The sequence below is a fragment of the Eumetopias jubatus genome, unplaced genomic scaffold, assembly GCF_037043125.1.
Source record: "Eumetopias jubatus isolate StellerSeaLion01/CBP00866 unplaced genomic scaffold, mEumJub1_p1.0 scaffold_12, whole genome shotgun sequence".
In the NCBI taxonomy this organism is placed as follows: Eukaryota; Metazoa; Chordata; class Mammalia; order Carnivora; family Otariidae; genus Eumetopias; species Eumetopias jubatus.
The window spans coordinates 50,348,840-50,370,318 of record NW_028274818.1 but is presented as its reverse complement, the minus strand read 5'-3'; the positions used below and the strand labels follow the sequence as shown (position 1 = coordinate 50,370,318).

At 42.8% G+C, this 21,479-nt stretch overlaps 1 protein-coding gene across 1 annotated transcript in view; it reads left to right on the top strand.

The window, feature by feature from the left end:
- PAPPA2 (pappalysin 2) overlaps positions 1–18,196 on the top strand; it is a 260,705-nt gene extending 242,509 nt beyond the window's left edge. Inside the window, exons 21-22 of the mRNA XM_088016851.1 lie at positions 15,585–15,683; positions 18,122–18,196. Of these exons, the coding sequence (XP_087872977.1) occupies positions 15,585–15,683; positions 18,122–18,196 (174 nt within the window). The remainder of the gene's footprint in view (positions 1–15,584; positions 15,684–18,121) is intronic.
- Positions 18,197–21,479: the final 3,283 nt, after the last annotated feature.

The window sequence follows — 21,479 nt, the reverse complement described above, 5'->3', positions numbered from 1 at the left end:
ACAAGTTCTCTGCCTTCCACACCTGATGGACAAAGTGGAACAGAGACAAGACACACCTACAGTAAACATCCCCTTTCAAGGAGAATAATGAGAGACATATAACAGTTACTGGTCAACAACAATTCTGAAATCCCTCTGAGAAAAGTTGCAAAAAATCTCTAAGAATAGGGAATGCTTCTTGTTATAAGCTTTTGATTACTCCCTGGGTATAGCTCCCAAGTCCATTGTTCTTCATGGTTCTGGGCTCTGCTGATTTGGAAGTCCTTCCTTTTCCATTATCCTCTTGGGCCACGAAAAGGAGCACTGGATAACATCCATCTATTGGAAGCTAGGTAGCTTTCTCTGCCTGCTTTGTCATAGTAGAATATGGGGGATGCAAAAATCTTTTTATGTTCTCCAGAGTCTCTTTTAATCTAAGCTGATGATACTTTTGGCACCTCAACTCACAGACATTATTGGTTTGGTATATATTTAATTTTAGTCAAATCCATATACCAAGAGCTATCCTTACAAGTCTTTTCCAGATGTGCCTCTCTCTATAGATTTAATTAAAGGTATTCTGAGCTTAGGAGTCTTCTCTGGGACAAAGTCCTTAGTCCATTTTCTATGAAGCATTTTGTTCAGTTGCAAGGATCCTGTAGGTGCCACTTCAATCCAATTAGAAGTCTTAACAAATGGTGTAAAGATCCACCCCTTGATTTGGTCTTTGAGGCTAAGTCTTAAATGTCTAAAGGTATAAATCTTTCAAGCAACCCATTCATCTCTTCCATCTTATTCCTCTGTTCTCTCAAAATTTGGTCTCCATGGTTGCCTCCAAAGAGATGGAAAAGAAACAGAGGCCAGCAAGTCTTGAGTCCCTTGGACCAGAAGTGATACATCATTTCTGCTTGCCTTTCCATTTACCAGGACATGGTTACATGGCCTTAAGCCCACCTCAGGAGAGACAGGGAAACACAGGGGAATACACAGATACCAGGTGAGCAAAATATCTCTGTTACAGAGAAGAAATGATAGGACTTATACTTTAGGTAGAAAGTCATAGTGACATATTTTTGACCATGGAAGTCAGAACCCTATCATCTCTAACCTGAGCTAATGTAACAGCCTCCTCAGTGAACTGAGGAAGTAAAAAGAGAAGAAATAAAGGGGGCTGAATACAAAACTATTTCTGCAATAGAACTGGTAAACATTTGGAGTTGGACATGAATAGAGAGGAGTTGAAGATGAAGTTAATGGGGTTGGACGGGGGGTGGATGATTATTCCGTGGGTTTGTCTCTCACATTATCTCAATTTGTTCTGAGAAAACTCAACCAATACTTTAGCAACATATAATGCTTGACCATCTACTGTGGGAAAAAAAGAAAAACCTGGTTCCTGCCTGTGTGGTTAGAGGTGTATGCTATTTGTGTTTTTGTTGGTATACCTATTTTGAATATCCAGTTAAATGCTTCTGGAGGGCAGGGGGGCATGTTTCATTCCTCTATGTTTATATCCACCCTCACCCCCCCACACACACTGTAGTTTATTATTAAACATTCCATAAATAGTCAATAAATATTCACATGAGGTTAAGTAGTATTCATTTTATTCTCTTCTTTGGCTTCTCCTGGCATATATTATTTGGTAAATTCCTTATGCATTGAATATGGAATATTGGGGTTCAGAACTGGAATTAGTATTTTCTTTTTTAATATATTTTTCTAATTAGAGAAACGAAGTAATAAATTAAATATGCATTATCCAGATGTGAAAGATCCCAAACAAATGGAGATGAAAGCTACTCCCCAATGTCCTCTCCCTTGTGTGCTGGTTTGAAAGTTTAAAATGCTTAAGTTTAATTTTCACCTCTATTGCTCATTCCCCAAGTGACCTTGGGACATGGCCTTTGTCTCATTTTCCCCATCAGTGGAATATGGATAATCATATTAATCTGTCTCACCAGGCGATGTGAGGACTAATTAAAAATGAGATTAAATTCAACTCAGGTCTTTCTAATGTGAGAAATATTAAACTTGGTGGTGCATGTCTGCAGTGCTGTTAGGTTTCTGGGAACAGTCTCTGGCCTTGGAACTGCTTATGACCCTAATGACACGGCAGCTGAGTCACGAGTGCCTGCAGCCTGCCCAGCTTGTTGGCCATACTACCTGTCCTGTTTCCATGCCCTGTGTGCCCAGCCCGATGGACAGATCCATCCAGATTGCCTAGTAACTGAATAGCAGCCAGTGATCTTTTTACTTCTTTGGGCTCCCTCTGGGAGCTGCTTCCTTCCTGTCCTCTCTTACTTTCTTTTCATGCCCCCTTTTTTCAGATAGGAGCTCTGAAAATTCTTTGTGCTGACAAATCATTAAAAAGAGCTGAATTAATAAATTCATCATGTACGTTGGTCTGCTCAGGCTGCTGTAACAAAATACCATAGAATGGGTGACTTACACAATAGACATTTATTTCTCAGAGTTCTGGGACATCCCAGGTCAAGGTGCTGGATGATTCAGTTTCCTGGTGAGGGCTCTCTTTGTGGTGTGCTGATGATTGCCTTCTTGCTACGTCTTCACAGGGAAGAGAGAGAAAGGAAGCACTGGTATGTCTTCTTTAAGAGAATTGAACCCATCATGATATCATCTAAACCTAATTACCTGTCAGAGGCCTTACCTCCAGATACCATCATATTGGGAGTTGGGGCTTGAACATATGCTTTTGGAGGAACAGCATTGCTGTTCCTAATAGCATTGCTCATGCTCACGTCACCTAAGCAGAAAATGTTCTGATACATAGAACTAAGTTTCCCAGGTTTCTTTAATAGGTGGCTACCTGCACTATGTAATTTTAGGGGTGATTCACAAAGTCTCAAACTTTCCCATATTAAAGTCATTTTTTTTTTTGCCTGAACATTTTCTATTTTATCTAGTTGCAGATACATATTTATCATTGACCCCTTAATATGTTAGCTGCTTTCTAGAGGGGTAGGAGAATATGTAGATACTATGGTAGAGATGGATACATTGGTCATGGGAGTTGTCAGAGCAAGCTGGGTCCAGCAAAGAAGTGGAGATGTTGGAGGGAGAAAGAGAGCAGTGACTGACGGCAGACTTTAACACAACACTTCTGCTTTACCTATACCTCAACTGTCTACAATAGAATGTAAGAGAGAGGATGAGTATCAGATAACTTGACTTAGGTATTTTTCCTGCCTTAAGATCATATATTATATGGTCATTCTATTCCCATAGTTGGAAAAGGTAAATATAAGATCCCTGGGACTACAAGCCGTAGTTAAAAGAAAGGAAGAATGACCAGGTTCTCCAGTAGCCACCTTCGGGAGGGCTACTCTCCACCTTCACTCAGAAAACAAACAGACAGAAATAGCTCCTGGTTGCACAGTATACTTAATAACATTAGTGAGTGTTTATTGTATGCCAGGTGCATACCAAGGAATCATTCCTCTTATTACCATTCCTGTTCAGTAAACAGGAAAGTGAGGGGCTGAGAATTCAGTTACCTTTCCAAAGCTCCAGAGGTAGCAAATGTGGGATAAGTACATGAACCCAGGCAGTCTGATTCTAGAGTCCCCATTCTTAACTGGTAGGAAGATTAAAAACAAATAAACAACACATAAACTAGAAGCATAGGACTTGTAGAATACTCAGCTAAGAGATGAACACAGGGTGCTGGCCACCTGTTGGGACACCTCCCCGGGCTTTGCAAGCTTTAAGCTGGAGGAAGAGGTGACGTGCCACTGAACCCTGCTGAGCGAGGATCAGAGACCAGGGAAGTGAGCGTGGGGAATATGTGAAACAGCCGATCAGTGGATGAGTCAATGAGATATACAGACAAGCATCCCTGAGATAAAGGGAATATAAACAAGACCCTTGCACAGAGAATAGGTTCCATATGGGGGAAAGAGAGACTGGACGCATCTACCAATTAACAGAGAACAGAACAGCCAGATTGACGACCCAGGATGGCGTGACAGGGTGAGCTTGAGAACCACGATAATCAGGCACACAAATTGAGCTGTTCATAGACGCAGGAACTAAACATTAGACCGGGGCTAAAAGAAACAAGACTATTGGCAAGAAAATATTCTAGAATAAATATGACACTTCCCTCCTGCCATTCCTCAACTCAGCTGGACCTGAGTATTTCAGGGGGTGATAAAATAGTCATGTCTAAGTTGTGGAGAGAGCCTGGCAGAAATCAGGCAGGAGAGAAAATAGTCTGGGCCCCCTCTAGGCCTGTGTTTATATGGAAAAAGAAAACAGAGCTTCTCACTGTGAGCTGGGACAGAGTTTGCTGACTGATGGGGCTCTATTTCTTAAGACTCAGTCCTTAGATTTAGTAAGGATTCTTTCTAGCTATTTTTTCAATGAGCAAATTTTTTGAGAAAAGTTTAGCATGATTTGAATAGTCAAAATGTCATAGAAAAACCTTCACCTCCATTGGTCTTCTACCCAAATACAACCATTTTCCAAATCCTGGCAATTTTCCTTCACAATACCCCTCTGTCTGCTTTGTTTGTTTGTTTATTTCCATATTATGACCAGACAATTCTGTTCTTTTCAGTTCAGATCTGTTTGAGGTAAACTTCCACCTGCTCTGAATCCTTCCACTTCTGTCCCGAACATTTCCCATACTGTCCCCAGATCCAGCCTCTGAAACATAACTTTTATTGTGTTCCCCTTCCGCTCAGAACAAAACAAAAAACTAAAAAAACAAACCTTCCAGTGCTCCCTTATTGTCTTCAGGATAAGGACTAGCTAGATTCCTCCAAATGGAGATTTTGACCTAGTTCCAAATGTGGGCCATTAATACTTGAGGCAGAAAACCACAGATACATCTTTTTTTTGTAATCTGAATTCTTGGCTTATATTTGTCCTCCTGCTGGGATTTTTCTCCTTAGGTCTCTGACCAAATCCCATCTGTGCTCAAAGATTGAATCTCTATATACTCCATAAAGCCTTTCTGAAATGTCCCAGCCCCTTTCCTATTCTGAACCTTACAGCTCTTATTGGTGCCATTAATTACTTTGGGAATCAGTCCTCCACTGGCCTGGGATTTCTTCCCTATTGTCTCAGATGCTGTTCAGATTCTGTCTTATTCAGTGCTGATGACACCAAAGCTTCTTTAATGGAGACTTTGTCATCTACAGAACCTACTGTGGGGCCTTATACCTAGAAGACACACTAAGTATGTATTGATAAGATATCCCAGGATTTCAGCAGCTAGCCTCATGCCTGGCTTATAGTATATGTTTTGAACTTAAATATCCTAGATGATACATCTTTCATGGATTACTATAGCATTGACTTTTCCTCAGAGAGTGGCTTTGCATGCCCACAGTTGTGGTGAGAGATTGGACTAGGTGCAGTACTGAGACATGGAGTACGGTATGTCATTACTATTAGATAACGATGCTGGAGGCAGCGTGGACGTGTCAGGATGATTATAGCACAAGCCTGGGCATCAACAGTGGCTCTGTGTCTTTTCTCCAGACAGGTTCCTTAGTGGCTCAGGTCCTTGGTGTTTTAATTGGTAAAATGGGCATGATAATAATACCTACCTCACTGAGTTGTTGTGAGGCTTTAGTAAGATCATGCATACAATCCTTATAGCACAGTGCCTTATACACAGAAAATGCCATATATAAGATAAAAAAAATAGTGTCTGGTTTCTCAGTGATGCCTTGTAGTTCATAAAACTATTTTTACCTTTAGGTTCATTCTTTATGCCAGGAGCTTTCAGAGAAATTGTATATGTCTGTGTGTGTGTTTGTGCGTGCATGTGTATATAGAATAAAAACATATTTTAATGTTATATATCTATATTGTACATATTGTATATTATTATGATACATCTATCTTACATATGAAGACTGTATATATCAAATGTACAATATTTATGTGTATGTGTATATATGTGTATGGAATATATGTGTATTTTATGTGTATATTACATGTATGTAATCATGTGTATATACACATATAACAAAGTGAGAGAGAATGAGAGAGAAAACACGTGCTGTGAGTTATATCCCAGGAACACTTGTGAATGCTCAAAATCATGGATTTAGATTTGCCCCAAAGTGCACCCTCTTTGTGAAGAGCTGGGTGTGGTATCGGAATGGCCAAAGGTCTGGTCTATTGCTTTGATTTCTTTAAATAGCTCCTTCCACCCTAGGAGTGTCTGCTTTCTCCTCAAAGTTTCTCCCCGAGTGCTTGATTGCTGAGGAAAGAGCGAGAAAGAGAGGGTGGGGGGAGAAATGGAGGGAGGCAGGGAGGAGAGAAGGAATGAGAGAATGGGGAAAGAAAAAAAATAAGACGCTCAGCAAACAGCAGGAGGGCCAAGAAAAATATTTAATGCAAACAATGAATATTGTCGTTTCCTCCCACAGTCTGCATTCCCAGTCATCTTCCACAGGCAGGCGTGGGGAGCCAAGAAATGCCGAGCTGCCTGGCATGGGCGTGCATGTGGCGGGGCGCCGGGGGGCGAGCACGCGTGGCGGGCTGTGCTAGAACATTCCCCTTGCCAGCCCAGGCCAGCCTCAACCTCCCGTGAACTGCAGGCTGGCCAAGGAACCAGAAGACAGGGACAGAGGGAAGTAGAGGCTCAAAGTCGGAGCATAACCCCGGCCATCTGCCCCGGTGCTTCTCCAGCCCTTTCTCCCAGCTGCAGGTTCTCCACCTCTGACTTCAACCAAGTTCCTCAGCCTTTTGTCTCCTTCGCCTCCCAGAGCTACTATGTCAGCTCTCGAACGGAGTATGTACGGTGTAAGGTTCCCCTCGTGTGGGCTGCAGGCCTGGTACCACAGCTGGTGGAGGGCCAAGAGAGGGGGAGCTGTGTGAGTGACCACCGACCGTGGGGACAGGGGCCAGGCAGGTCCCACCTGCTCAGCAAGGTGTCTGCAGTGGCCCGAACTTCTGCTCCTACTTTCATTCTTCTGAATCTTTAAGTTTGCTTCTGTAAGGGTCTGCTGTTGCTGAGCCTGTACCTAGAAGGTCATGCTAAGCCATTTTAAGGTGATGTTGTAGAGAGAGTAATTGATAGTGAGCACAGATTACCTGGGGAGGCGAGGGAAAAAGACAGAGGAAAAGCACCTTATCTTGGAGGAAAGGCAAGAAGAATGGAAAGCAGAAAGTCTCTTCTAGAGGGGAATCCGTGACTCTCACTCACCAAACATTCATTGAGAACCTACGGTGCTATGTTAGGCTTTGCGCTACTTCGGGGTCCTGGTGCTCATGGAACGAAGCAGGAGAGGAAGAGGGAATGAATGATGTGTCCCTGCTCCTGTGGTCCTTACAGAGTTCAAAGCTCTTGTGTTCAAGGTTTCTATCTCTAACTTTGAAACACAGTAGGCTGGCTCCAGTTAGCGGGAGAGGAGGCAGGAAATTCCCCATGCAAACAATTGTGAATCCATTCCTCTTTTAAAGAAGAAAGCCAACTACAGGCCCCCTCTGCAGCTACCACCTTTCCCAGCCCCCATCAGAACAACAACAAAAAAACAAAAACAAAATCATGGGAATCAGTGGCCCACCCGGCTGGCCGTGGAGAGGCAGATGAGGTCCGATGGTGTGTCATTATTAGTTCTTGCTGGGAGCCCAAGCCCAGCCTTTGCTGCATCACAAATATCAGGGCTCTGAGACAACTGCATCTGAGAAGCATTGCTGTGTGGTTCGAGAAGGAAGGGAGGGTGACAGCACAGGATTGGGAGTCACCGGCATAAAATCTGGACCAGCCAACTTCTTAGGATGAGCAGGTCCTGAGACGAGGGCAAGCGTGCAGGACAGGAGTCAGACTGTTGGAGGGGGAGAAGAAAGGTCTGGGGGTTTCTTTGGTTAAGACATGGAGACAAGCTATGGCCTAGAGGAGCCTGGCAGTGACCTCCTGATTACGGAGATGTGACGAGGGAATAAGGATGGTGGCTAGGAGCAGAGCACTGGGCACTGTCACGGTCAGTCTCATGCAGTTGGGCCCAAAGGGGGCGGGGGAAAAAAAGCCAGAGGTACCAAGCGTCTTAGCATGGGTGAGGCCTCCAGGTCCAGTGAGGGTCAGGACACGCTCCCATCAGTAGCAGTGGCTCACTCCTGGGGCATTTCCCAACACATGGGGCAGACCACAAAATCAGGAGGGCTGCCTCATTTGGTTTTGAGCCCCTAAGACCATGTGACCTGTGGTGGGATGTCCTCTTCTGTCTCTGTCTCTTGGGAAATAGAGGTCTAATTCTGAGCCAACATTTTTGTGGCACAGATCAATGCAGACTCTACGTGAGTGGCCCCTTGCCTTGTCTTCACCACTCAGGGCTCTCACCCCACCCCCTGCCCCTGCCTTGGGGTGGGCTGTAGAAGCACCTGGCTATGTTGGTCCCAGAGGGGAGGCTAGTGGAGAAATAGGCGGGTGTATGTTTGTCAGTGAGGTAGAAGAGTCTGCACCACTGGGTCTTTATTTGCAGCAAAATGAAAGGGGCTGCTAGGAGGTTATTTTTGGCTGAAAAGTAAGTCACAGAGAGTCTTCTCACTTTCCTGTTTTCCTGTGGTGCCCGTCAAGGAAGAGGTGTCTGTGATGGTTTGGGGTTTTTCAAAGGCTAAGACACTCAAGTCACCACTCTGGTTTTGAGGAGAGCCCTGGTTTCCAGGAACCAGTCAGGCCTCTCCCACTCTGTTTTTATAATTTCCAGACCCATTTCCCTTGTCACCTGACTCCTTCATGACTCAGATGATGCATTTGTGGTGAAAGGGAATGGGGCAGGAGGTACAGGAATGAGAGCATCCATAGTTTTGACTCTAAAGTGTTGCTGGTAGAATCTTGAAGTTTTTCTGACCAGAGTCTCTGTGGAGGGAACCCAGACACCAACCCACAGCAGTAAAAGCAATGGTAGCGTTCCTGCCACTTTCATAAAACTAGGATTCTTTGAGTACTTACCGTGGAACAAGGACTGGGCTAAGTATTTCACCTCCATTTGCTCATTTACCCCTTACAACAATCTATGAGGTTGGTGTTATTCTCACTCACCAACCAGGATACTGCTACTTAAAGAAGTTCAGTAATTTTCTCCAATTTAAGAGTTGGTAAGGAGCAGAGCTGGGATCTGGGCACAGGTTTATTGAACACCATATCCCATGCTCTTAATCACCAGACTGTACAGCCTTGATCATTTTCCAGAGCAGGAGGTATTAAGCCCTGTGTACCTTGAAGCTGATGAAAATTTTATAGGAAAAAGAAGTCATTTGACCTTATTTTGTTTGCTTTTCTTTTTCCATCTCAGTGTATCCCAACTATTTCTCTCAGAAGAATTGTTTTTTTGTACTATTTGATTATTTCTATTCCATGACTGTGCTTTGGTTTTGGTGTCAGACAGAAATAAACTGGTTATAATCGGGCTTGTCTTTTGGACCCTATAAAGTTGCACCTTGGCTTTTCCGTTTTTGAGGGTCTGGTGGATTGCTCTGACAGAGAGGTTTGAAGCCCTACACAAAAGCTATATGACCTCACATGGGCCAGTAAAGTACAGTAGGCCACAGGACTAAACCCCAACTTCAGATCCCTCTCTCAGGGCCACCAAATGGGGTGCTTCCCTCTGCCCGTCCAACAGAATATGTGTCTTCATTGCCTTTCTTTGAATTACATCATGCTTGTCTGTTGTGTGTAGAGCAGACCCTTGGCCTTCCAGGGTCTACTCTACAGTTTCAACTGCTATCTGGTAATCCAGCAGATCCTTAATATCTTAGTGATTAGTGGATTTGCATCATCTAGTCTTCAGGGCTGGTAGGTAGGAACAGATCTCCCAGTTGCAAGTGAGCCAAGTTACCTGGGCGGCACTGCTGTATGACTGTGTCATTCCATATCAGTCCTCATGAACACAGCCTTCTTATTAAAATACTAACAGTGTCACTTACACATTCCCCACCTTGTGGAGGCCCAAGATCTGGGCCCCTATTCCCAATCTGCTGTGAAAACCTAACCACTTGATTATAGATATTTGCAAACATCCTGAAGACAGCCATGCTTTCCCTACCTTCTTCCTGCTCTGGTTTTGAGCTTCTTTTTGTTTTTGACCCCTGGTAATTTTTCTTCTTTTCTTATTATCCCAGCTCTGGAGTTGAGAGGATATTGTTAAATTTTATCCAACATTTTTAGGTTGTTTATAGAAGTACTTTCAGATGGTATATTCTACCGTCTCTTCCCACTCTTAAATAAATGTATACCAATGCTCTGTACATAGTAGGAGAGGAATATTGGAAAGGAGGGATCTGGTCACAAAATATGCTAAGGAAATGTTGTTAGCCACCCTCATATTTATTCATTTATTGAGAACTTCCTGTGGCATCAGGCATTGAACTAGTGGCTGGTACTATAAAGATTAGACTCTGAGCCCTTGATAGTACAGAGTGTTAAGTCCTGTATAATGCCTATATGGGCAAAATATACCATAGTAACGCACAGGCAGGGAGGACTCTCTGGGTCCAGGAAGCCAGATGAGATTTTCCAGAGGAGGTTGTATGTAAGAAACTCTTCCTGCAGAATCCATCTCAGGGTATCTATTTTAATTTTACATTTTCCAAGAAGATTGTTGCAAACCCACAAATGTGAGATCATTGGCACCCTCCCACCCCAAGGGGTGAGCACTGGAGGAGGGGAACAGCTCCATTTCCTCTTTCCGTCAGATGACTGTAGTGAGCAGAAAAATATCTGGCTTGAGCATTCTGGGACCCAGAAATAAATGTCTCTGGGTTGCAGGCATCTGCCGATGGGATGGGAACATAGTGCTGCTTCCTCCTGGGGAAATCAGCCTCTAGGGAAATACGTGAGGACCAAGCCCTGAGGCCTGAAGGAGTGATAGTGCCAGGCAGCTTATTTGGAATAAACTTTGACCTGCAACTGAGAAAAGCAGAAGTGATGTTGTGGGGTTCAGGGGAATTGATATATATATATAGCTCTTTTTTTGCTTCTGTGTTGGATCGTTGGGTTCACTTTATTGTTAATGCTCCTGTACCTAAGTCTGCTGTATAGAAGTGCCAAGGAATTTAAATTACCCTGCATTCCCAATAAATTAAAAAAGGAATGAAATCATCAGATAGTGGTAGCATGCTATAGTAGAAGGAACATCAGATCAAGAATCCAGAGACTCTACCTTATTTCCAGGATGGCCACCAACTCACCTTACAAACAAGACATTTCTCTTTTTTTTTAAGGCTCCATTTCATCGATTGTACAATAAGAGTTTGGTACTAAATAGTCTTCAAGGCTCCATCCAACCTTAGAATTTCATGTATCTATGATCCTTTAAGAAAACCCCAAAAGCAAGTAGTGTTCTGGTCATCAAGGGTTCTTGAGGGGCCTCAGAAACCTCATAAGTTTTGCCTGTGAAATTCTAAGAGCAAACTTGCAGTGAAGCCCAGGCAGTATGAACATGGTAGGCAGATCTTTGGACTGAATGGAGAATGAGAATCAGGCTGGAGAATCAGGCCAAGCATTCATTGGAAAGCCAGAGAAAAAGAGAAAATGAGCACACATTCTTATATATATTTACAAGAGTTTCCATTTACTGCAAGGACTCCACTGGGCCTGACACCACAGCTTCCCTGGGAAAGGGCATCTTTGGGACCTGATGCAGCCTCATCAAGAAGAAGAAATGGATGTAGATCTGATTTGTCATTCACGTAACTAGAGAGTTTTGATGGGAAATGACGTGGGAGAAAGAAAATAGTGTTGAGCATTAGGCACGAAAGTGATTAGCATCTTCTGGTCTGAAAGAGATGAAGATCAAGATGAAGGATCAAGATCAGATTCTGCCCTGTGCCCTACCTATAAGGAGATAGTCACTTTTGGCTGAGATCCCAACCTGTAGGTCATCAGAGCAGAACATCTAAAGTTCAAAACTAACCTTTCTAAAACATCAATGTGGTCATGAGTTCTGTTGCAAGCTGTAGAAGAAAAATGTTCTTAATGTAATTGAAGTAATAGAAGTATTATCACCCAATCAGTCAATGTTTGTGGAGCTCTTCTTGGGGGTGGGCCCTGTGATAGGCAGTCTGGGACCACCCAGCTCTCTATTTTCACCCTCTTTTTCTCCCTTACAAGTTTTCTCAGGCTTCTCCTCTGAATCATCCAGTCCTAACTTCTCCTCCGAGAGGCTAGATGTAGCAGAGGCAGCCCCTGAAAGCCCTTGCAAATCTCCCCAACCAAGATCTGGCTTAGGCACTTCTGTCCTCACCCCTACGCTAGCACGTACTGTCATAAGCTATACTTGTTTACAGTGGATTCTCTCAAGGGCCGGAACTGTGTTTTATTTATCTTTGTATCCCCATAACAATGCCTGGCACATACAGGTTTGTAATAAAGGATATCGAATGACTGAATGAATGACTATATCCATAGACAACAGATAGGGCCACCATCCCCATGCCTAGCTTTCCAGAACAACCTTAAACAGAAAATAACATAAAGAATATAGATAACATAAAGAAGAAATTATCTCTACTTTGACAAGTTTCCAAAGTTGTACAGTTTCCATAGTCATATAGGCGTATGGGCTGATAGCCCTTCTTCAGATTTCATCACTGACCCACAGCCATTTATACGGCTATCTCATCTGCCTGGAACACAGCTAGCGGGCCATAGATATCATCAAGCTCATGCATCATGAGAAAAGAAACCTAGCCTCTCTCTCAGATCTAGGTATTTACTTCAGGTATAATTTTAAGAAGCTTGACTCATGAAAAATGTGTGTGTGTGTGTGTGTGTGCGTGCGTGCGTGTGTGTGTGTGTGTTTTGGAGGAGGCTCACTTAATGAAAGAGTAAGTAGCCCAATACAGAGAGTCTTCCTGTAAATGAAAATGAAAAATGTTCATGTTGATGACTTTGTATTCCATTAGTTATTAAAAGGCAGGATAAGAGGAATATTATGTTTTTTTCTTTTATCAAAATGGTTAAAATGGAAAATGAAAACGTATCTCCTCAAGAAATAGACTACAAGTATTTGAAAAACTCACTTACGTGACACACTCTGTTTGCAGATGTTACAGGATAAGTGAGGTATATGTATGAGGAGTAAAAATTCACCTCTGGACACACTGTGCAGAGAAACCTTGCACCCCACCTTGGGGGAAGTTTCCTGCAGCAGGAGTGATGTCCCCAGGCGGACACCTTTCCATTATGGAGATTTTGATCTAATCTACGTTCAGTCTTCAGATGCTTTAAACACTTTGGATCAATTAGTCGTTTTTCCCTTCTTCTTTTTTCCATTGTAACTTTGGACTCAAGCTCTCAAGTTTCCCAGGCACATGTTGCCATAGGAGACTCTGTTTGTTTAGGGTGGAGTAGTTGTTTTTGGCAGGTTGGGGGAGGAACAATTAATTCTAATAGGTATATAGTAAATTAAACGCTTGGGTCTTTCCAACCTTTTCTCCGGTTTTCTGCCCCTTTTTATAAATTCCCTTTTCTTCCCAGATGATCCTTTAAGAGCAGAAAAGAAGCAGTTTCTAGAAATCATGTTCAGGCTCTAGCAGTAGATGCCCCTTGGGAGCTGGAGAAGGTCACCTAGACCATTTCTCCTCTTCTCAACTTATCTTCCCTAGTGTTCCTAAGATGAGAAGCCATCCTTGGGGGAGACTTTGGAAACAAAGATCCCTCTGGATCCTTTATTAATCCATTCAAAAGTTTAAGTTGTTCTTATGAAAAGGAAGCTCTCCCTTTAATCCTCCATACTGAACACCATACTTTTTACACGTAAGCGAAGTATTTTGGGTGCTCTTCGGGTTTTTATAGACAATAACATGAAAAATAAAGAAGGAACAGATTAAGTTTTGCCAATGAGTCAGTCAGGGTTGGAGAAAAAGTAACAGATGCAGTGTTAGAGGAGGGAAATATACTCCACCAAACACTTGAAAAAGAAGAAAGAAACCTCGGCGGGGGTGGGGGGGGTGGGGGGGTGGATCTCAGTAGATGTATCTGGTCCTCCTGGGAGGACCTGAGAGCATTTATGGATGTTAAGGATGTAGCTAGCTGTATTTTGACTCTTATTATTGGGCTGCAATTGTAGCCCCAAGTCCTGATTGTATAGTTATCCCCAGTTCTGCAGAGCCAGAGTCACTCACTCTGGTGTTAAAGACAAATGCACATCTCAAAATCTCCGTCTTCTATCCCAGTGAGGCCCGTGTTGAAAACAAAATTCATTTTTACTTCCTGCTCTCAACTGCCTTTGCCGTGCAGCTGTGGAACAGCTGTTGAGTTCCACCCCACAAGTAGCAACTTTTCAGTGACTGGAATCCTGGTATATATCTGGAACGATGTTCAAATGACCTCAGGACCCCATAGAATAAATCAAAACATTGAAGTAATAATTTGGATGAGCTCGTTCTGATGTAATTCAATTGCTGAAAATTATTTAATGGCCTTTTTTTTTTTTTAGCTTAGTGATCTATCTATCTCATCAAAGCACAATGAAATAGGCAACAGTCCCTCTATTTGACATTTAAGGAGGGTGGGGGGAGAGAGTGATTTAAACATGCAAACTGGAAGGTGACCTCAGAACTCAAAAGTCTACTGACTGTCTTGTGGTCCAAAGAGTTTGGCCACAAGACGTTTCCTGAGGCTTCACATTTGGGCATCCACTCAGGATGGGAAGCCGCCAATGTGATTGAGTAGGTGGGCTGGCTGGTATGCCCTCCAGGATGCTGTGGGACACTGTTTTTCTCCAGAAGTAGTTCTAGGGAAACAATGCATTGGGCTTCTGAGCTATTTTTTAACCTCTTGTTGCTGTTCTTATCATACATTCCCTTTTCGGGAGAAACACTCCATTAACTCTGGTTTGGCCTGGACCCCTTTCCCATTTTGGTTTCTGTTAACTTGTAGCAGTAACAGGAATGCATGGAAACAGTTTAGCTTCTGCTCTCACCCTGTGTCTAGCTGCTGTGCATTAGGTAGCTGTACACGTGAGACTATTTCTGTTCCCAGAAATAGTCTGGTGTCCCAGACTGGTGTCCCAAACCCTAGGACCCCTGCATTCTGGACAAACAGAATTTGAGTTTTCATAGCATGCCAGGACTACCAGCGTTTCTGAATACAAGTACCAGGAGAAGGGGTGGAAAATATGGTTCTTAATCCAGGAGAAGCAGCAGAAAGTCAAGATACATGACTTCTAATCCCAAAGTCTGCTTGACCCTAGCTATGCAACCCAGGGAGGTTTTTGTCCTTTCTATGCAGCTCCATTAAAGCCAACCTTGCCTGCAGCACAGGCTTTTCCTGAGGATCAACAGAGTTAAAATGTGTGAAAATATTTGGTAACCTACTTTATATAAAGACCTATTATTACAAGAAGGTGAAAAAGTTGACCAAGGAGTTTAAATGAACCATTCTGACTCTAGAGCTGGTCAGAAGCAGGTGTTACAGGTGAAATTTGACAAATCCTTGGGTACAATGGTCTTGAGACTTCTCAACTTTTTGAGAATGTTAGGTCAGTTTGTATCCTGCCCCTTGGGTGCTCTCCCCTAATATCTCTTGAGTTCCGTGGATTATGGTAGGGATGGGCAGGAGAGTAGTGCAAAGCCCAGGGAAACTGTTCTTAGACACTGACTTCTCATGTCCTCACCAGCCTTTCCAAGCTGATGGATGGTGTGATACCATCAACAACCGGGCCTACTGCCACTATGATGGGGGAGACTGCTGCTCTTCCACGCTCTCCTCCAAGAAGGTAAGTGAGCATACGTGCTGGTAACAGGCAGGGCAGGGGCTCCAGAAATAAAGCTAGTGACTTTGGCTGGTTCTCCTTCATTCTGCATCATTTTTACTCAGTAGTCAAGAGGGATTTATAATGAATAAACATGGACACTTCTATGGTGACAAGATTAAAGGCAGTGATTTTAGGTGAGGTTGTTAGAAAACACTAGTTCTCTAGTAGTTGGTCCTGGAACTCCTTCAGAAGAGCCATGGATTTTGCTCCTCAAAGACACATCTGCTTATCATTGTTCAGCATACACCTCTGTTGGCAGGGAATTATGGCCTCTACCCCATGGGGAGGCACAATTACCAATGAAGTGACATCTGATTATTATTAATCTTCATAATTAAATTAATAATCCTATGTAGTACATTATAAGTATATTTCAAGTTTATGTTGAATGGCTACCACAAGCTGCTTGGAACACTCCCTAGACTATATCCTGAGCAGTAATCTTTTTCTCAATTCCTTTTATCTTTATCTCTCTGGGCTCTATTAAATTGACAGATATGCTCAAGCTAAACCTGTGAAATTGAATAGGCTGAAATTTTGCTATAATATGGATAAAAAGCCAAGTGCTCCAAAGATATTTGATGCTAGCTAGCCAATTTGATGAATCAGAAATATGCAAGAGACAGTATTTCTTTCCTTGTACATGTCTTCACAATAAGTCACACCTACGTGGTCACCTCTACAGACTTGAATACTATGGCACCTAATAGCTGATATGACTGACTGTTCAGTATATGCCAGACACTGTTCTTACCACTTAGGTGAATTAACTTATTTAATGCAGAATGCTCAGGGGTTTATCAGATCACTGTTCAATTTGGCCCTCTTTTGCTCTAAAAATTAATAAATCCCAAACCAAAAGAAACAGATCAAGAACTTGGAAAACAGGTCAGAAATCATGTCAACTAGTTATTTTTCTCACTTACAGACGGTAACTGGTCAAGTATCCCATCTCTACACAGGAAGATATGACCGGTTCAGAAGAAAGCAAGCAATTCTAGCCTCATCTCCATCTCACACTCAGTAAATCTAGGGTTTGTCTTTAATGGATTTCAGTGCCTATAGCCAGCATATACTAGAATCGGGATTTGAAAAGACACTTCATGGGGCACCTGCGTGGCTCAGTTTGTTGACTATCCAACTCTTGATTTCAGCTCAGATCATGATCTTAGGGTTGTGAGTTTGAGCCTTACATTGGCTCCATGCTAAGCATTCTTTTGACATTTTCTCTCTCCCTCTCCTTCTGCCCCTTCCCCCTTGCTCTCTCTTTTTTAAATAAATAAATAAATAAATAAATAAATAAATAAATAAATAAATAAAAACTTTAAAAAAAGAAAGAAAAGGCACTTTATCCCCCTAAATCACATTTTACCTCACATGTGAAAATATGCTGGAAAATTTCCCCAAATAATACCACCCATTTTCCAACCCCCTTGCCCAATCACCAAGCCCATCTTTTCAGTGTGCTTAGATGGTTAAATGCTATGCCTATCTATTTTCACCTCACTAGATTGTCCATGCCCAGAGGGTAGAATCCTTGCCAAAACTTTTTACATCATATCTCTCAAAATGCCCAATTCTCTCTGAAGCTAGTTATGGACACTCAAAAAGTATATTTGTCTGTTGGTGCTGTAGTGCAAACAGGTAGAGAACAACTTTTGCTGGATCATTTTTGGTGCAGAGTAGGGATAATTATATAGCAGGAAAGCAATCCAGCCACAGACAATGGGTAGAGAGATGCATTGTTTCACCAAGTCAAAGTACATCCTGGGTTCAAGATGGGCAAAACCTCATGCTTATAAGATGGCAAAGATGATAGTATGGCTCCAAGAACACCAAGTAGGAGTCATAGAGCTAGGCTGTAGAGCCTTGGTTTTCCAGATAGTGTCATGACCTTAAGTTAAGTCATCCAATCTCTCTTGGCCTTCCCTATAAAAAGAAAATGCTAACATCCATCTTACCTACTTTACAGGGATTTTGTGACGAGGATAATGGCAACAAAAACATTAGCAGTGGTTCTTGACATTAATGATTATATTAAAAGTAGTGGTAACAGGTGTTATAGATGCCTGGAAATGTGTGTTTTATATCCATCATTTTATTTAAATCACACTAACACCGCCTGGGGTAGTTACTGTTGTCCTTCCACTGTATGTATGTGTGTATACACACACACACACACACACACACACACACACACATAAAGTGAAGCAAGGAAGATTTACCTTGCTCAAAGAGACATGTGTAAGTGAAAGAACTGAGTGTTAGTTTCAGTTCTGTGATATTAACAGTAATCCCACACTTCCTCTGGGACCAAGTGAGAAAAGCAGAAGCTGGTTGAAAAGTATGAAGCTTGGCAAGAAAATGGGTTATTTCAACTTCTCTTTGATTTCCCCTAGGTCATTCCATTTGCTGCTGACTGTGACCTGGATGAATGCACCTGCCGAGACCCCAAGGCTGAAGAAAATCAGTAACTGTGGGATCAAGCCCCTCCTTCCACTGCCCTGGAGGCAGGAAGAAAGAGAGGCCTCCATAACAGGAAACAAAAGGTGAATGAAGAAGAAATGTTGTGAAATGAAGGAAGGAGGAAGAGCATGAGGATCTTATAGACATGCAGGAGAATGTTTATAGGTGCCAACTGTTGCATCAAGTAGCCCAAGTAGGGAAGAATCCCAAGCAAAAGTTTCTTCAAAGAGGCAGTTGATTAAAAGTGGAAGGAGAAATATGATAGATATACAAGGACCCTCCTCCCCCATTTATATTCTATTCAACCCCATCCTCAACTCTTGCCCTACTCCCCACTCTGCACCCTGCCAACTATTCAGTCCCACCCAACTTGTAAACCAATACCAAAATACTAGAAGAGAAGTTGCCAGGGACACTCTGTTAACACCCATTTTGAATGGATTGCCATCTTTCAGGGCTCATCTACTCTAAACTGGCTCCCTTTCTTTCATGTAGTCTCCTTTAGTAATAATGAGGTTAGTTATTAGTTCTTTATAGGTATTTAAACATAATTATATAAATCTATTATATATATATTATATTTTTTGCTGTCTACTAAGCTAAAAATTATACATTGTTCCACATATTGCTGCTGTGAAGTTCACTTCCAAAATGAATCCTGAGGGTTTGAGGACAGCAAGAAAACTTGTTCTGCCATTTTTCTATTGATGGGGGTTGGCAGGTTGAAAGGGAAGTGGTGAAGGGGAGGGAAAGAGAAATTAGGTGGAGTTCTTGATATGAACATGTCAGCTAATCATCTTTTCATGAGCAGGAAGCTGGGCCCAGTTTGAGGAGATGAAGGGTTGGGATGATAACATTAAGAGGCATGGCAGGTTAGGTGGGAGTACCCATTGGTGCTGGGGCCAGGAGAACCAGACTGTGGTTCTTGTGTATTTCTATCCAAAAAGAATATATTCACTACTTTTCATTTCTCAGAACTCTCATTTGGAGTTAGCGAGACCCAGGATTCTCTACATTCCCATATGTGTCTGTTCCAAGGGTGGCTCTTACCCGCCAGTCAGTGAGCAAGTTTATACTGGGGCTTGTTCTCTGATTGCCATGATTATAGGAACTCGCACATTTCTCATGGTTGGCCTGTGCCCTCTCTCCTTCTAAGTCCCCAAACCTGGCTATCATTCACAGACACATGACCAATTGATGATCTGGGGAAAAAAATGTTATGGACATGACATAGGGAGAAAATGGGAGGAGACGGAAGAACAGACAGAGATGGGGGAGCCAAAGGAGGCCATAGAGATGGGAGAGGCCAGGAGTAAATTAGAGCCCCAGGCAGGAGGATGAAATGAGTCAAAGAGACTTGGCCTTGTTCCAAGTCTCCAGAACAGATCGGAGGGGAATCCTTCAAGCAATGCAGGATCTGAGGTAAATTCTATTTGAGTACAACATATATCCATGACCTAGAGTTTTTGATCGAGCAAGCTACGGAAACACGTGGAGCAAGGGTGACACTCTGTGGGAAGAGAGAAGAATTTCAACTATTTAGGGTCCATTTTGTTGTCGTTTTCCTTTCTGGTTAAATAGATGGACTGTGGGTAAAATGACCACATTAACTGCCTCTATTTACATCCCAGGCTTACTCTTTTCGCACATGGTCTATTGCAGTTGTTTTTGGTAACAGTTTCTGGATTAAGCCTTGGGGAAAGAGAGTTAATTTCTTGCTCAACACTTCAGTTTGTTATCTCAAGAAGGGCTGGAAGGCTTGCTTCTCCCTCAGAGCTTCCTCTCCAATGGAAGCGAAGAACAGGCCAAAATTAGAGTGCAACCTTGGTCTCTCTGAATCATCTGCTCTTTGGCTCTGACCACAAGTTTTTGACTCTTCCCACCAACACTGAAGCAATGGCTTTGCAAATAGGAAGAGGGAATATTCCCCCACCGCTATCGTGAGGAAAGAACCATATTCTGGAATGGGAAAAAAAGAAGGGGGTATACACATATTTATCTCTAGGGACATAAAATGAGGGTGGCACCATCATTGGGGAAAGGAAGTAGCAGAGCTTTACCCATCCAAAAAACCCTTGTCCTCTATGTTTCTAGCCATAAGGGAAACCTAGATACCTACTCCTCATTGTCTGGGTTCACATTTAGTACCCCCAAAAAAGAATAAATATTCCTAGGATTGTAGTAGGCTTCAATATGGAAAGGAGAGTGGAAAAAGTTTAGATCCTCCATTTTTTTTTTTACAAAGTTGTAAAATTGTTTTCTTGGGGAGAGTATCCATATTCTTGGAAGTGCATCAAGCTCTTTGTCAGGGAATCCTGCCTTGTCTGAGACTGAGGCAGCAGAATAGGTATCTTGGACATCACCCAGCTCAGGAAGGCTACAGCTCCCCCACAAGGCTGCAAGCCTGTGGTTCACACCAGTGTGGGTCTGTGCTCAGTTTCTTCACAGAAGGAACAGTGAGAACATTTCTCTGTCATACTTCATTTACGAATATTTTATTCTCCATTGGCAACATCTACAATCCACTTTTGCCCTGAAAAGGCAAGAGGGCAGTTTCTGTGGTGTGTGGAAAGTCCTTCTGGCTGAAGGCTGCCCGGCCCTCATCAGCTCTGGCCATTCAGAGATGGCAGGCTCTTCTAGCCTGTGTCCCTGGGGCCCAGGCTGTTGAGCTCTCATGTCACTAACAAAGTGGAAGGACAGAGACACCGTGGTCACGGATTCCCAGGAGATATCAACTCCCACTCACTCTATGTGGTGGTCTGTATTTGGCTGCTCTTACATATCCATGGGGTCATGGAGGACCTCTCCCACAGGCCCTTCTTTGTTCCAAAAGTCACTTCTCTGCTTCTTTTTTTTCCTAGTAACCAGGGGCTCTGGTTGTCCAGGTTGCCCAGGACTAGCTGACTCTAATGGCTAGTGTGACAGTCTCCAACCGGAGAGATGAGAGGACAGAGTAAGGAGAATGGGCAGTAGGCAAACCTGTACATGAAAGTGAAGAGTTATTCTTGATTCTCTCCTTTCCTTGCCTCCATTACAAGACATTGGACTTGGCACTTCCTCTCCTCTGTAAGATCACTATTAAGTGCATCAGTTAGCACCCGAAGGGGATGGCTTGATTGGGAACACAGTGAAAGGAGCTGATCTACTGTATTGTAATGTAAAACAGCTACAGCCAGTTATTTTGTAAGATTATAAGATGTTCATTAAAAAATCAGCACAGAAAATATGAAGTGTCTTTGGTGTCTTATTCTTTGTTTAAATCAACCATCACTTCGAAATCACTTTCCATTT